General features: G+C 38.9%; 1 protein-coding gene across 3 annotated transcripts in view; it reads left to right on the forward strand.

The window, feature by feature from the left end:
• The first annotated feature begins 443 nt into the window (after window positions 1-443).
• ADAMTSL1 (ADAMTS like 1) overlaps window positions 444-17286 on the forward strand; it is a 174854-nt gene continuing 158011 nt past the window's right edge. For 2 of the 3 annotated variants that reach the window (XM_064402840.1, XM_064402841.1), the window contains exons 1-2: window positions 444-703; window positions 15180-15307. In XM_064402840.1, the coding sequence (XP_064258910.1) occupies window positions 647-703; window positions 15180-15307 (185 nt within the window). In that variant the 5' untranslated portion in view covers window positions 444-646. Of the gene's footprint in view, window positions 704-15179; window positions 15308-17286 lie in introns of those variants that run through there. The other variant, XM_064402843.1, reaches the window with a different exon arrangement.

Here is a 17286-nt window from a genome sequence, read left to right on the forward strand (position 1 = left end):
GGTTTTAAATTTCCCCAAAGAATAAAAATGTAGTTACAGAAAGACTGTCACCCAGTCCTGTTGAAAACATTTTTGCTTCACAATTTTAAAGCAGATGCAGAGCTCTTTATTGCTGAGCAAATGGTGTAAAAGAGAGCATTTTTCTGTAAAGAATCGAGGCTTTAGCAAACTGTGCATTCTCCCTAGAGGATGTAAGCATTTTCCTATTGGTGTTTTTTATGGCATACGTTCTGCATTGACACAGATTGAGTTTCCCTCCTGTCTGGAACAATGCACGCTCAGGAGAGCTACTGACCCAGCAGTAAGCGCGAACAGCTCACGGCAAGTGGTGAAGCGGCGCTCCGGGAGCTGCAGGCAGACCTCTGCCATTCTGCCTCTCTCCTCCTACTACTCCTCCTCTCCCGCTCTCTTTTTCCTTCCCCGCTGTAGCTGCTACGCTTTCCCCAGACCTCTTGGCTTTGTTGTGCTGCACGTCTGAGCAGGAGGAGGGGGCTTGGCCAAGCGCTTCCCCGCAGCTCGGCCAGCCCGCTCACGCACGCCGGGCGCGGAGGAGCCGATGGAGGCGGGGAAGCGGGGCTGAAGGCTGGCACCGGGCTGCGGGGACGGAGCTCGCCTGTCTGACCGCAGGGCCGGCACCCACCCGACAATGGAGTGCTGCCGCTGGACAGCCGCCGGCACCCTGCTTCTAGCTTCCCTCATCCTGGTAAATGCCATTTCTTTCCTAAAATGCGTACCGCCTCTAGCTGAGTCTGTATCTGCGTGCATATATGCGGGTGGGTATGTTTTTAATCTCTTAAGATAGCGGTTGGAGAGAGTTTGTTTCGAACAAGTCATGTAAGTTTTATGCTGTCTACAGCCCTGCAGACTTGGAGGCTCGATATTATGGGTTGCTGCAGGTAGAACCAAGAAGTTGATGTTGGCATCAGCTTTCTAAACTTCTAAATGACCTGTAAATGGTGATTTAACTGCTTGGGATTCAGAGAGGAGCTGTTTCTCTGCTCTTTAAATCAAACTGTATCGTGCTGTAATGTTCCTGGAATTTTCTTCCAAAAAAAAAAAAAAAGTTTTGCACATGCAGAGAAAACAGGTACAGCATGTACTGAACTTTTTCCTGAAACCAACTTAAATGAGCTCTTATTATTTCTATACCTCATTACAGAGTCAAGTTTATACCAACCTTTGAGAGATACATTCTGTGATATCTGGTATACTTCGGGGCAGTAAATTTGATCATTGCTATATTATTTTCCTGCATACTTCCCCTCATTTTCCTGATAGGATGCTTACAGCTGAGAGATGTACCTATGCTGTTTGATTGACATTATATGTTCTATTTTGACTCATACTTAATTTTATGAGCAGTGTGTTGGCAATCAGAAAATCTGCAGAAAGGATATTAATATACATATTTGATATATATATATATATATATGCTTTTGATGCCAGAGTCATTTTGGCATATGCATATTGCTGTTTTCCTAGAATTTGATTGAATATAGTAGTTAAAATAGCAAAACACCATTAAGTTAAGAAATACATTAATTTTATAGCAGCTTCCATCTTATTTATCTGTGTCCACCAACCCATAGTAATCATTGTAAACTAATCTTAACACAATTTTTAGTAGCCATATGGAGAGCTAACCATTAGGATAACCCTGTTCAAAATACTTCTTTTAAATGACTGTATTATTAAAAAAAAAGAAGAAACAGCTTTTTGGATAGAGTCACTAAATACTATTTGAGCGCTAGAAATAAGAATGCTGTCTGTACTGATATAAAAGTCTTACTTTGTTTAAAAGGCTGTTTTCCATTTATAATACTGAATTTGCACAAAATGGCATAAAGTCAGCATAGATTCTCTTTCATGTTTGAAAATGAGATGTTTATTACTTGATGACTGTAATAAGTCAGTAATGACAGAGACAATCCTGCAGGACTCATTTAAGAAAGATCAACAGGAGATATGACTCAACAAGAATGTGTGAAGACTGGGGGATTTGGCCCCATGTTAAGCTCATACTCATAATATTTGTATATCACTCTGCTGCTTGTGAATTAAGTTCTCAGTCCCTGATTCAAGAAAATAAATAATGCATTCTGGTGCCAAATATTATGCATTATATTCCACATTATACTAGTTTTTATTTGTATGACTTACCCTGCCTCAAGAGATTTCCCCTCCCCGCAAATCTCTTTGTACCTTAAGAATAGTGATGTGAAGCAAGCTTAACTTTCCTTTTTCAATCAAGCCATTCTTTTGCTCCTTCCATAGTTCAGAAAATTTCTCTCTTGCTTTCAGCAGGAGATTAGGTAAACATTCCAGTGTTTGACTTACAGCTTGGCTAGAGATAGGGATAAGTTGTAGGATACCTTGGTACACCCATTCCTACTGCAGTTTATTGCAGCATGGTTTCACCAAAGGCATGGTAGAAAGCTCATAGATCTTTTTTGACAGAAAAACAAGAAGTCATTAAATCAGGCTGTGACCTGGCTGTTAGCATCCTAGATGTTAGCCTTTAGCCAGGTAGACAGAATGAGTTTGAAATCTATGACAATCAACATTTGGATTTATGTGTATCACCTTGTATCTCTTCTAAAGGCCCTATCTTTCCCATGATAACAATTACCCGCAGCTTCTTGTCATGTGGCACTTCATTAGCAAAGGTTCACAGTTGCAAGCACTAAGGTTATTCAATAAATGCTTACAGGATTGCTCTTAGAATAATTTATCACACGTTCCTAAATTTTCAGTACAACACAGTAGAGCGAAGTAGCACATAAATTCTTTGTTGAGCATCCTCGCCTCAGGAAGGAGGTTGCAGAGCCCAGGCACATGTACAACCTCTGTACATGTGATGCTAAGGCAATTGAGCCTTAGCAGCCTCGCAGGCTGTGACAAGTCCACAGGCAGCAACAGCAATAACCCCTCCTCTTTCTCTCACTATCAGCTGCCTGGAGTGATGTCGTAGTGAGTGCTGCTCACTACTCCATTGGGGTTCTTAACCTTCTTCAGAAGAAATTGTATTCATTTTCAGTTGAGTGCAGGTCACTGGGGGTCCCTAGCGTATTTTGTCAACTGTCCTAAAACTTGCTCCATACTCAGAGAACCAGTTTCTCTAGCATTTACCTGAACTAAGTATTTTCACAGCTACTCTTAAGAATCTGAGCCATAACACTAAGGTGCTTGTCTTGAAAAAGTAGTATGAAAATGCAGTTTCTCTTTCCAGAGAAAGACCAGATATTTGTAGAATTTTGCTTATTGCTCCATGAACTTTTCATGCTAAGGAAATACTACTTCTAAGAGCAACAAAAGAAAGCAGGCATTTTGTTCCAGAGATTTTACTTTCTGTTAGTTTAAAAATAAAAGCCTAGCACAAGCAAATCACAGTTGTCTAACTCAAAGGAATGTGGCCAAACCAAAACCAGCCATGAGCTCAGCTGAACTGGAAGTCAAATCACGTCATGTCAGGAGGACATTTAAACACATTTGCATTTTTTATTTGCATCTTTTCAGCAGCATTTTTCAGCTCTTTGTTGCTGTTGTGATACTTACAGAAGTAACACTCTAGAGTATAATAATGTACATGTGTTTTTCTGCAGGATTTCTTTCTTTTGCTGTGCTAATTTGTACATGGAAAATAGTCAAATACAATAGCCCATTCCTTCCAGGCTCTTTGGCATTACACTCCCCTATTATCTAACTGGCTCTGTCTTGGATGACCACAAGCGCAATTAGGCAGTGAAATGAATATGTTTCTTGTTTACATCTGAATGTATAAAGCTTGACGGTTTTTCCTTTCATGTGTAGATAGGTCTACCTACTGCTGTGTCAGCTCGTCTGTCTCAAAAATTGTAGGTATATTAAAGGGGTGTTTTCCAGTGTGAGGTCCAAAGAACACAAATGTATTTTCATGCGGGATCATGTATAGATCATGTACAAACTAGCATTTGCTCAGATCAGTTGGGTGAGGATGAACTGAAATGCAGAGTTCAGCTATACAGAGCTGAGATCTATTCATGTTACAAAGTGAAAATATCTCACCATTGTGGTTTGTGACCCATGCTGCCGTACTTCAGATATGTCATGTCTATAAAACAAAACCACTTCTTATAGGAAGGACTAGATGCTACTAAATATGTATGATTATAATTTCTTGCTATTTACTCTAGAATTCTATATTGGGACATATTTTACTAACCTCTTCCTTCAGATTCTTGAAGTATAAAACTTCAAACTTATTTCTTCTTCTACCGAGAGCAGAAGCTGCATGAGCTAAACTAAGTTTATGTGGTGAAAATTTTTTTGGTTTTGAATTTTAGTGAAAAGAGGTCAGTACTTAATGTAGACTGTTGAGTTACTGGTCTGCTTCACCAGTGTCACTAAAGTTTAACATGTTCTTTTAATGACTTTGCTAGATTCATAGGGCTGCAAAAGAATAATAAAAGAAGGTGTGACATAGAACACTGAAGTCTGAAGATTTGAATGTGGTTACCTGTAGTCATGGATCTGTCAGCTGGACAATTAACACCTTCAATGTTCAGAAGGTTCATGATCATTATAAAGTCTGACAAGGCCACATGACCAGACAAATAATTCATTAGAAGAGGAGTATCAGTTTCTGCATGACTAAATTTTCATTGAAGAAAATAAAATCTTAATCCCTTATAACTGTGTCATTAGGTGTCCAGATAAAACCTGATGGTTTCTTTTGTATTGTCAAATCTGCAAACAGCAGTGTTGGTTCCATTTCTTTTCTGTAGCTATTTTCTTAACTTTGTAAGAAAATCAGAATTGTATGGGAAATAATTACAAGGGGGTAAAATGGTAAATTGCAGTCTGAGGAAGAAAAAAGAATGGTAAGATCATCCTTATGGAAAAAATTAAAAAGCTAAAGGTATTGGAAGGAAAAAGGGAAAACATGCCAATCACCAGGTGCTATAATAACATGATGGGGATCAGGAAAAAGAAAAATAAATTATTTGTCTCAGCCCAAGCCAAGGACAGTTCTAAAATAAGTCTTCTCATCTGGTAGACAACAACTAATCCAAAAATTGGCATGAAGTGTTTATTTCATCAGAATATTGTACTTGGCTTTGAACCAAAACTTCTTCCTAACCCTTGAAAAGGCTAATTTTTTCTGTGGGTTTCTCCAGCTTTTTGCATCACCTTATGGACAGTAAGCTTGTCTTAACAGATGACTGACCAGTTTTGCATACTCAAGGTGTTACAACATGTTCTAATTCTTAGATGTATATATAGGCAAAATAGGGGAAGTTAGCAAGGCATATACATTTCATGGAGTGAGATCTTCTCTTAGTCTGTTAACCTTGTGTGAACACAGTCTGTGAACACAGGCCACTAAAAGTCAAAGCTTAGCAAAATCTGACCACTTAGATGTCCTTCTATCTCAGGGAATATGAATAATTTCATCACAGGTCTGAGATTTTAATCTATCATCCACCTTTTAAGTATCCTCTCTATAATTTAATTCCATATATGACCACCTTTTTTTTTGTCTGTAATAACTGACCTTTTCTAAACTTCTTATAAAAGCAGCTCAAGTTGTGTCACATTGGAAGGGGAGAGGAAGCAGTGTGTGTATTTGTGAGATTTAATTTTCTAACAAAACCAGCATATGTAGAAATCTTATTAGTTTTGCCACCTGTGGATTTTTTGGTCACTTCTTATAGGGGCAGTCCTTCTAGCTGGCAGAGAAATTAGTGATATGTCCATTGATTCTACTGTACATTAATTTTCACATTGTTTCCACTTTTGTTTTCACTGTGTTTATGAAATCTCTTCCAAAGCTTCATCCTTTAAAATTTCTGCTGCTCAAGGACTTCTCATAGAGGAGGTTCAGCAGAGAGGGTGTCAGGGTAGAGGGAAGGGTTGTGTGGTAATGAAAGACCTCCTGAAATAAATTATAAGAGTCCTCAAGAAATGAGGCAGGAAATTATATGCAACTTATAATAAATTCAAACTGTCACATAAAGTAAATATATTTGTTTTGTTTCCTTATGAATATACTGTGTGGGTGTTGAATTTCCCCTTCTAGCTTTGTTGGATATAATCTCAGTCCCTGTTTGAAGTTTGCTAGTATGTTGTTCACATTCTGTGCTGTATCAACAGAGCCAGATATGAAAGGAAATAAAGGAACTAATAAGGTTTCCTACTGTTTTGATGCTGGCATCAGATGGGTGAATTATTTATTTATTTACTTACTTACTAGTTTATTGAAATTCTGTATTTCTTTCAGTCTGAATTGTTAAAAGCATGAGTTGCTCAGGGCAAATATAACGGCCCTTAACAAGCCCAAGGCTGTTTTCTTTCATTGTAAATGTCCTTAGGGTAAGACATTTTCATATTTCCTGTAATTTTTAAAAGAGAGAGGGTTTTCAAGTTCCCGTGGTATGTCCCTTATATGTTCTTTAAAGGTCCAGCCATGTTTTAAAAATGGAAGATCTGAATTAGCTGAAGGGAAGTATTGTAACAGAAACATGTGAAACAAAAACTTGGGTTGCTATGTCTTTAATTGTAATATTCTGCCCCTCCAAATGTTAAAAGTCTTGTCATTCTCTAACGAGCTCATTCACCCATCAGTGCTGGTAAACACCAGTCAAGAGGGAGTGTCTCATCACCATTGTTTGACCACCTTGTGATAAGCTGAAGACTTGGAGAGAAATGCATATCCTTTCTCTAGCAAACGGGTTCAAAATGTGGGTGTGTGGTTTTTGGGTACAGCAAAAAATTTTCATCACATGTGATTAGAGGGCAGCATTAGAGGAGTAGCAGCAGCTTATGTCCTGTCAGCATTTAGTCACTTCCATGTTGGCAGTTCAATGTAAATTCATGGGGAAAAAAACCCAAACAAATCTTCCTTCCTGCCTTCCTTCCTGTCTTCCTGCCTACCTTCCTGCCTGTCTTCCTGCCTTCTGCCTGCATGCATTCCTGCCTTCATCCCTACCTATTTTTAACATAAATATTTCCCTTTTGGTTTTCATGCCTCCACCAAGGCTTAATGCTTCAACCCTTTATATGGCCCCTTGTTGTTAAGATAAGCATATATGCATCTCCATGACATAACTGAGGGAGATGACAGACCATTGGAAGAACAGGAGGCTTCATTTGTTTGGAATAAAGGTCATAATTGTGGATGTTGTCTGAAATTGCACAAGTCTTTGGAATGTTCTCTTCCTTTGTCTGAAATGCCTCCTGACCAGGGTGTCATCTGCCTGTTGCAATCTGTGTCACCTTTACTTAGTGCTGTGATCTGCTCCAGAGGCTGGGATGTCCTAGGTCTGAGTAAAAACTATGCTGATCAAAATCTGTGCTGATACAACAATGTCTTCAAGTTCAGACTGTCAGAATCAGGGTTTTTAAACCCAGATAAAATGGTGTTTTGTGAGGGGACTCACTGTGGAACATTGTGATCTCTACCAAAGGTTAGGTTAGGAAGGTGAACATATGAAGATTAAGGTCAGTTTACTGAAAAGGAAAATAGCCAATATAAATTTCTTCTATGTAAATATCTTCTTCCTTGGAGACACGGTGGAGCTTTCAGTGTCAGGTGTATATTGGCTGTTTTTTCTTAAAGCTGTTGAGCACAGCACAGCCAGCACATACTTTCATTTCTCACCACTTAGAAAACACTTGGCATGCAATAGGCCCCATGACAGGTTACAATTTTACTTTTTTCTCATCTCCTTGCTGTGTGCCTTGTGTGCTTTTTCCCTGACCACAGTTCTTGCTACGTGGAAAACAAACCTAAAGTCCTGGAGTGCAAGATGCACTTTTGAACTCCTGCCTTTGGGTGGGTTCCGAATTCTGAAAAGTGATTTCACCTATCCTGCATCTGAACCAGCCCTAGCCTTAAAAACCCCGAGTCAATAAGGCGACAAGTCTGAGGCTGAGCCAGCTTGGACTTGCTGTTGGATCACCCATGCCTGGTGTTTACACCAGCACGGCAGGATTTAAATACAACAAAATGTTGTAACTTCTGTCTGTGAGAGCAAGAAAGAAAACTTTTTCATTCACATTGCTCTGCTGATGTGTTTTTTCATGTGGGTGAGAGGGACGAGAGATAGGACTCATCTGAGGTTTATAAGGTACTGTTATAAAATGTTACACAGAGCTCAGTGTGCACACGTTGAAGTGATATGGTGTCAGCTCCATTCTCTGCCAGCAACCCCCTTCCCCGCCCCTCCAGCTGGCTGCTGCCCTTCTGTGAGAAGAAATGAGCTCACATTTGGCACATTTCTCCTGGGATACAACTTCCAGTCCAGGTTTAGGAATAGCTGTTTAGCTCCTAATGTCCTGAGATGGCTGTTAATCGATTCCTAGCTCTGTTGTTGCACACTGGAAGCTGTGTCCTCCCATATACACAGCGCAGCTATATGGTTTGCTGCGGGGCATTGGAAATCCCTTGTGACTATGAGGACATCACTGGCAATGTTCTTATCTTTCTGAGATGAATTGGTGTGTGGAGATACTGATGTAAGAGGATACAACTGTGTACAACACAGACACAGTGTTTTCAGGAGCTCAGTGGGACACTTTGTCCCATTACTTGTGCAATTGCCATATCAAGTCATGGTTGTGAAGGGATGTGAGATTAGTGCCCTCTCAATAAACCTTTGTTTTCCTGTGCAAAAGGAAAACATCCTATATTTATCATTTCTGTCCCCTTAGTAATGAGTTTGTATTGCTGTTAAGAATAAGAGGACAAAAAGAAACACAGCACTGAAAAGGACTAACACAGCAAATTTTTACTAATGTCCCTGAACTGAGCTAGCTCTATGTGCATCAGGTGTTTTCCTTTAGGGTAGAGAGAAATCCACCTAGTATTCTTTCCCTTTGTTCACAGGAGCAGACTAAGTACTGGGAAACTGCAAGTGTATCTTGGTGAGGTTTCCTTCAATCCTCATCAAGGTGTCTTCCCCTGTTTATTTTCAGTGATGGATTATTTGGGGCAAGAAGAAAGAGTAAATTTAAAACTATTGAGAAAGAGATTTGGATTTTTTTTCTTTATTCCTTTTTAAGACAGTGAAATAATAAATCCTGGCCCATTTATCTGCGCTAGAAAAATCTGAGCATAATTACCCAAAATTCAGAATGCATGTTCACATGCCTGTGCTCCTGTGCCAGTGCCTTCCTCTGGGGTTTGGAGACACTCAGATGAAGGGTTCCCTGTGCCAGGGGTTTTCCATAGGAAATACTCTCTTGATCCCCTCAGAAGTCTTTTGCTTTGACTTGCAAGTAAAAAGGAAGCAAAAATTCCTAAGTTAATTTCCAAGACTGTGAAGCCTGGGGCAAGTGGATGCTACTGTTCAGCTCACAGTTGCATTCCCAGTAGAAGGGAGCCACTAGCCTCTAGGGAACTGGGGAGATAGTGTTCAAAGAATAGCCACTTTCACCTCAAGATGTCTGATGTTCGCTGCAGCTACTCTTCTTTCCGGGTTGTTTGCCAGGGAATACAGTGTTGTAGTAGTATTTTGAACCTTTCTGTAGGCATCCTTTTGATCTGGCCATATGGAACAACATGCAGTTGTTCATGGCAGCAATAGTGCTTGCAGTCACTCAGCATCTCAGGTGCAGTAAACAATTTGGGTAGATTGGGTTAAAGGGCATTTGCTCTTTTCATCTTTTAACTTCTATGAGAGCAGAACTTCCATTACTTTGATAAGCATTTCAGGTAGGCAGGATGTTTTGGTTTGTGTGGTCCTTCTGGAGGATGGCTGGGTGGCAGGTCTGGTGGGATAAGTTCTTGTTTTGCTTTTACATGGGATACAGACAAGACGTGGGAAAACAAGATATTTACCATACCAGCTAAACAGTGTTCATCTGTCCTGACCCTAAATCTAACCTTTGGGAAAAGAAAAGAGGTTGAAGTCATTGGTTGCTGTGGTTTCATGAGGTGTGTGAAATGGAAGGATACCTACTTGGAACTGAAGAAGTATTGTCATGGGAAATCCTAGTGCTTCCAGGGAACCATGCTCCTCAGAAGGAGGACTTTTGTAAGACTTACTTTTGTAAGTCCTTTTTTCAGTATGGTAGAGCTGTTCTGGAAGAGTAGGTGCGCCTTGGTCATACAGTACCATTTAAAATGATGTGCAACTTTTTGCCTTAATAAATTAAACATTTTCTTTTTGTGCATTGGAAACTTGATATGTCAGAATATTTTATGTATGGAATTTTCAAGATACTCACTTTGAAAAGTTGCAACAATTAGTCAGAAATGTCTTCATGTTAACGTTTTTTCTTATGGCAATTACCAATATCAATTCAACTGGCTATGAATTTGTTCTGCCTTGCCTTTTTTCAAAAGCCAGAAATTTCCAAACAGTTTCCCACGTGGGCTTTAATCCATCTGTTAACTTGGATGGAATGCAATAAAGATACATAACATTGTGCAAATGAAATCTTATAAACCATATATTTACATTGGTTGAAGTTTTGAAATAAATGGTTTTTATAAAGAGTTGAGGTCACTGGCCTTGTCCCCTGCTGTTACACACCTAGGGAAGTGCTGATAGCAGTTTCTTCCTGGTTTGCTGTAGACAGCATTCCAGTACTGTGTGAAGTATGTATTTAATCTCAGTGACAAGCTAACATCAAAGGATGCTCAAGGATTACTCAAAGAAGAATGTGTGGCTTGGCAAGAATTCATATAGGGATGCTTTAAACTTATCTGAAAATTCTGGGCAGAAAGACCATTACAGAAGAAAAATACTAGTTTTCTGTCCCTAGTATAATTTTTACAGTAGCTAAAGGCAAGTTTAGGCAGTGGCCTCAGAGGAGCCTTGCATATTGTCACTGACACTTCATCATACCCTGAAACAGTGGGGATATGATAAGAACCAGATGATATAAATTTATTAACCAAACCAGTGGTTCATATTATCTGGGAAATAACTGGCCTAAATTCTGTATCAATGCTGTAGTCCAACAAGAGTTTAACTGCATTTTTCACTATCTGTATTGCTGTTTAATCTAGGAAACACACTGGGTGCTTGAAAAAGGACTTCAGCAGCATTTTACTGAAAGAGGAGGAAAACTGAATGCCTCAGAACCAGAAGAGAAAGTAAACCATGTGATCTGTGTTTTTACACACAGTCTTCTGTGTGGCACTGACAAATAGCTGGATTCTGTAGGGATAACACTGTTCCAAACAAAATTTTAAATTCAATTACAATATGCAACTATGATTTATATTCTTAAGGCTGAACTTCTTTTATCGACTTCAGGACATGAAGAGACATCTTGTTGCTCTTCATTTTTCTCCCTCTATGCACCTACACACATATGCACACTTATTCTTTTAAGAGAAACCTGGTTCTTATCAGGCATGCAGATCCTAGATGTCCAGATAGCTGTTGTGATTTAAGGATATGTGACACTTGTATTCCAGATAGGCTAAATGATTTCTGTGTACTGTAAGTGGTAAGTGTAAGAAGCACCACTGAATAGAACATGAATGCCTGACAACTCTTTAGTAAATTCGGAAATTACTATTAAACACTGAAGTTGGATTTTTTTGAAGAATCAGGTTGGATATCTATCTCTATTATTCTTATCTGATTATGTCAGATTTCTTATTTCTTTTGTTTGTATCACAAAAATTCCTTTGTTTGACTTGTAGTTCAAAGTTTTTTTTGGTTTTTTTTTTTTACTTCTGTAAGCATCTTCACCTCAGTACCCTATCTACTGACAATGATTTAATTTTTTACACATTATCCTTTTTGCTTTCTGGTCCAATAACACAAGCTGTTCTTCATATTTCTTACTGGACAACTTTTTGGGAGTCCTCCTGCCCATTCCTACAGGAGCTGAGGTATGGGGTGGTAGATGCAGTATCACATTCAGATTAACATGTGTATATTAAGATAGTAAGGGCGGCATTTCTGACTTGATAACTTTTGATGTCAGGGCATCCTGAATTTCTTCTGGACAAAGAAATGGAATTTTTCTGGGAAGCTCAGACTGACATCCACTTAGAACTGGCAGAAGGGATGAGGAAGGGCCTCTGGTACCAGCAACAGGGTATAATGAGGCTTGATGACTGCATTTTCCTTCATTGACATACACTGGCATTTTGAGAACCACCAATCTGGAGCACTTCTGGCAGAGTAAAAGACTTTTTCTGTGATGGAACAGCTACTTAAAGAAAGATTTAAGTGGTGCCAGCTTTACTCTTTTCAACTTTAAGGGCATATACTCCCCTCTATTTCCTCCCCACGTCATTTTTGGTTCCTTTTCTTTACTATTTATGACAGGAACTTCAGGGCTTTAAAGGAGTATTGTAGGAGTTCTTGCACTGCAGAACTCTTGACTGCTACTTTAAAGTTCATTTTGACAATAGTGGGTAGGAATTATTAACTACCTGTATAAACTACTTTGGAAAAAATCTATGCTAGACAATGAATTCTTAGCTAGTAATTGTGTATATATCCTTTGAAGCTAGAATAAATCCGTAATAGGCAGTTGTCTTCTGATTTGAAATTACTTTTTGGGTATTGCTAGAATTTCAAGCTCAATCTTAACTCACAGGAAGGAAAACACTCTACTTTCTTTAACATTAAACATGGATGGCGTTGAGATGAATTATGTTTATTCCACTTGTTAAAAGAAAACTTGGAGCCTGTTGTAGGTTGCAATCACATGTTTTCTGGGAATATATAGGTCTTAAAGCAAATTCTGGAATGCAAGTAATAGGCTCACAGATCTCCTCTGGGTGGGATCACAATTTATGTCAGAAAAATTTGGACCCATAGAATGTCTAGCTGTGCTGATGCCTATCATATGGTGGGGTAAGAGTACTTGGTTCATGTGAGTTTGCCTTGCAACTGTCTTAAATAATGTCTTTGGGCTTTCAGCCAGGGGTAAATGATCAGGTTATGCACCCATCTGCAGTTTGAAGGTATTTGTTTTCCTATTAACTGGAAGCAAAAACATGTATTTTTATTTTAAGAGAATAAAATTGCAAATATTCATTTTCATTTTATAAAAATTACTCTTCAAAAAGTGCTTGGGTGAAATAACCTCAGTAAGTTGGTCATGTCTTCTCCTAACTCCAATGTAAATCTGGAGACTGAGTCACATGTAGTCATAATCAGAATCTGATTGCCTATGAAACTTTAATTTTTACATTTACCCTGGCAATTTCTGGGGGGTTTTTTGATTTTTTTTTTTAATTTTAATAAAGGTAAGATAAAATGAGTGTGTCAAGTAATGGTTACACACTCATTAGACAGGCCCAAAATTATCTCTCACAGACTGAATTAATTCTCTTTTTTACTCATGAATAAAATTATTCAAGGTTGGTATGTTTCACCATATTTCATTACTATTACTCATCTTCACTGAAAGTGAAATTATTTCAGTGTTGAGCTATCTCTCTGTCTTAAATAATCCCTTAATGTTGCCAACAGGACGTCCTGGTCCTGATGGCACAGCATCACCAGCTGGGCAAGGAAGGGGATTGTCCTGCTCTGCTCTGAGCTGGGACAGCTTCACCTCAAGTGCTGGGGGCTGGTTTTGGGTGCCACAATATGAGAAAGATATTAAACTGTTAGAGAGCTCCAGTAGAGTCCAACAAAAATAGTGAAGGGCCTTGAAGAGAAGCTATGTGAGGAGCAGCTGAGGTCACTTGGTCTGTTCAGCCTGGAGAACAGGGTACTGAGGACAGATCTCAGCACAGTTACAACTTCCTTGTGAGAGGGAAGAGAAGGGGCAGGCATTGATCTCTGCTCTGTGGGGACAGTGACAGCACCTGAGGGAATGGCCTGGAGGTGTGTGAGAGTAGGTTTGGGCTGGATATCAGGAAGAGGTTTTCACTGAGAGGATATTTGAGCACTCTAACAGGCTTCCTAAGGAAGTGATCACAGCACCAGCCTGACAGAATTCAAGTGTTTGGGCAATGCTGTCAGGCATGTGGTGTGACTCTTGGGATGTCCAGTGCAAGACCAGGAGTTGGATTTGATGATTCTGATACGTGTTTTCCAACTCAGTATCTTCTATGATGCTATGAAAGCTAAAGCTGACTGCTTTAACATGGGCCAGCAGTGATGCTTGCTGGTATTTCTCTGTTTAAGGTGTACCTTTAAAGTCTTATATCGTTGTTTTTCGCTCTCATTAATTTCAAGTGTAGTTAGAACTACTATTCACCAGATGCTGGTCCACAGCACAAGTTTTGAAGGAGAACACTGCCTATTTCCATCAGACACAAGCATTATTGGGGAACCTTTGCTAGATTAGTCAGTTTTTCCAGCAAAACCACATTGCTCACTAGGGGCAATATCTATCTGTATAGTCAAATAATTTGTATCCTTACAAATCTATGTTTCTGCGCTGCATTTGCATGAAAGAAAATGAAATGCTGAATACAGGGTGTGACTACTTTATTTGAGACAGGTACTGCTATATGTTTATGACTTATTCCTCAAAGAGCTGAGCATTTCTGCATCCTTCAGTGCTGCTTCTCTGTGAAGTTGTTTGAGCACAGTCACTGGCATTAACAATAGCACTGGCATTAACAACAGCATGGTTACCAACATTCTGATGTTGGTAACTTCTGCTCTTCAGGGAATGTGCATTTTCTTCTTTAAGCTAGCAAACAGTAGGGATGAAACAATTAGGGAGACTTTGTCCAGCAAGTTTCATAGATCTTTAGACAGAGTAGCAATGATAGTTCAAATTCCTTATAGTAAGTGCATGAAAGTGATTATATTGAATGCCTTTTTGCCTGTTGATTCACTAAGTTGTGTATTGATTTTTCCTTAAGAGCATTTTGGAAGGTTCATTTCAATATGCCTTTTCATAGCTTCTAACACAGCAGCAAAACTTCAGAGCACAATGTCTGATGTCTATAGTACTCCATTTCTTAATCAGAAAAGAGAGATCCTTTGTCTCACTGTTGTTCAAAGAGCAGTCTTCACTGGCCTCAAACTGAGATGAAGTAGGATATTCAAAAGATTAAAGTGAATTCATACACCATTCACTATTAAGGAACTGGTTGTCAAACCAGTAGGCATGCCAGAGAGGAACACATTTATTACATTTATTCGGTACTTTTAATAACCAAGACTATATCCAGTAAAAAGAAAGGCTAAACTAGCAGCAGTAGTTTTGATGCTTAAGTGTTTTTTCCGGATTTTTTTTTTCCTTTTCCCTCTCCTCAGAGCTCCAGAACAGCTCGCTCGGAGGAAGACCGAGACTCCCTGTGGGACGCCTGGGGTTCGTGGAGCGAATGCTCACGCACCTGTGGAGGAGGGGCTTCATATTCCCTGAGACGCTGCCTGAGCAGCAAGTGAGTGGCTGCATGTTTTTTACTTTATTGATGGAAAAATTCAACCTACTTATATGCGTTAGACCATAACAAGTAACCAGTGGAAGTCTTGACCTACATTGAAATTTCCACCTCGTTGTCAAAAAATTATGGTAATGTTTTGTTTTTCTTTAATTTGGGCAAGCAGCCAATGTGCTTGATAAGGCACCACCCTTTAAAATAAAGCAGGAACCCCTGGAGATATAAAAGGCTGCCAGCTCCTGAAGCTGAACTTCCCTCCACTTTCACCATTTAAATAATAAGAGTTGTCATGCACTCATACCAGAATACAGATAATTCACTACATTTAGCACCCCACAGTCTCAGCTACCCTGACTATAAAAGCAACACATTAATGAAATGAGGCATCCTGAGCTATATTAGAAAGAGTAACAGTACTACAAAGGATATCTTACTAATTTCTGGTAGGAAATATTCAATACCAGCAAGGTCCCACCCGACAGAGATAAAATGGTCTGGTACAAAGGTGAATTCTGGCTACTCAGTCAGGCATCTGGGATTTTACTCCTACACAGTTACTAGCTTGCAATTGAAAAAGAACAACTCATTTGACATCTTTTCCACTCTGTACTTTATGTAAGTATTACCTGCAAAATATTTCTAGCAAATATTATTTCTGTCTACTTTAGGAAGAAATTTACCTGCAGTAAATATGGTATATGTGATAAATATTAACAGATTTCTGTTAAAAAATATGAAGGAAAACTCCAACCTTTTTGGCTTATTGCCATTTCTTATACCTTATATATTGTAGAATAAAAAAATCTAATACAATTTTCCATTCTGCATACTTTCTTTCATATTTTTATTCATGTGCTTATAAAACTGATGTTAATATAACAAACAGCGGCCATACAGTCCAAATAATTTCCTCTGTCTGACACTTTAATATGTGATGTTGTTTAGTGAAGACAGGAAACAGCATAAGACATTGAACCATAACACCAGAATAGGATATTGTGTATTTAACTTTATCTGTGAACAATCTCTTAGTAGCCCCATTTATTGAGTTGACTGTGTGCAAAAATCTGCTAGAAGAAAAGATAAGCAAAGGCATCTGTTGAAATAAGTGGAAAACCAGTACTTTGCTATTGCATTCCCATGGATTAAAAAAAATATTTTAAATGTGGACCAGATTCTAATACCTTGTTAGTTTCATGGCCGGTTGTGATTCTGCATTCACCTCAAAATCTGAAATTTCAGAGACAGGAGATTAATTTTAATCACAGTATATAGTTTTCCATACTTAAAAAAAATAAATGACCATCAATATGTTTTTTTAAAGTAAACATGAACCCAGATGTACCAGGAGATCTGGGGAATCTGACCAATAGGTGCTTTCTTCCCTCCCTCATGAGAGCTGTCTCCGTAGGTTCTAGAGGGCAAATCTTGGAGTTCCAAACAGTAGTAGTAGTAGTTGTCACGGTATTGACAATAAGAGTATAAATCATTTCTTCTGATTCCCTTTGACTCTTGTGCTGTTCAGGACAATCTTGAAGCTTACCAAGTGGAACAGGGAATAACCACATAAATCACATGAAATTAGGTTTCATACACTACCTTACTACTGTCTCTTCAGGACACAAGCAGTGCTTCCTGCCTTAAGAAACCAACCGCAAACTATGACCCATTCAGACATGGAATCCTCCAATTTGTGGGATAGGATGCAGAGAGTTAATTAGGTGTGTGGCTTTTGGTAGCCAGTAGCAATAAATCATAAACAGTAACATTTGTGCTGGAATTAGCACTCTATCAAATGTGCAACGGTTTTTCATTTTTCCTAGTCTATTTGTAATTGTTGATTAAGTAAAGGATTTAAATGGTTAATTTTTCTGCTAAGCAAGCACTTTAAGCTGCTAAGTCAGAGATGGAACAGACTAAAGAAATTCATCGAAGGTTTCCAAATAAGCCTGTTCAAAGGAGTACTTCAAAGCTGTCAA

Source organism: Passer domesticus, chromosome Z (assembly GCF_036417665.1).
Source record: "Passer domesticus isolate bPasDom1 chromosome Z, bPasDom1.hap1, whole genome shotgun sequence".
Taxonomy (NCBI): domain Eukaryota; kingdom Metazoa; phylum Chordata; class Aves; order Passeriformes; family Passeridae; genus Passer; species Passer domesticus.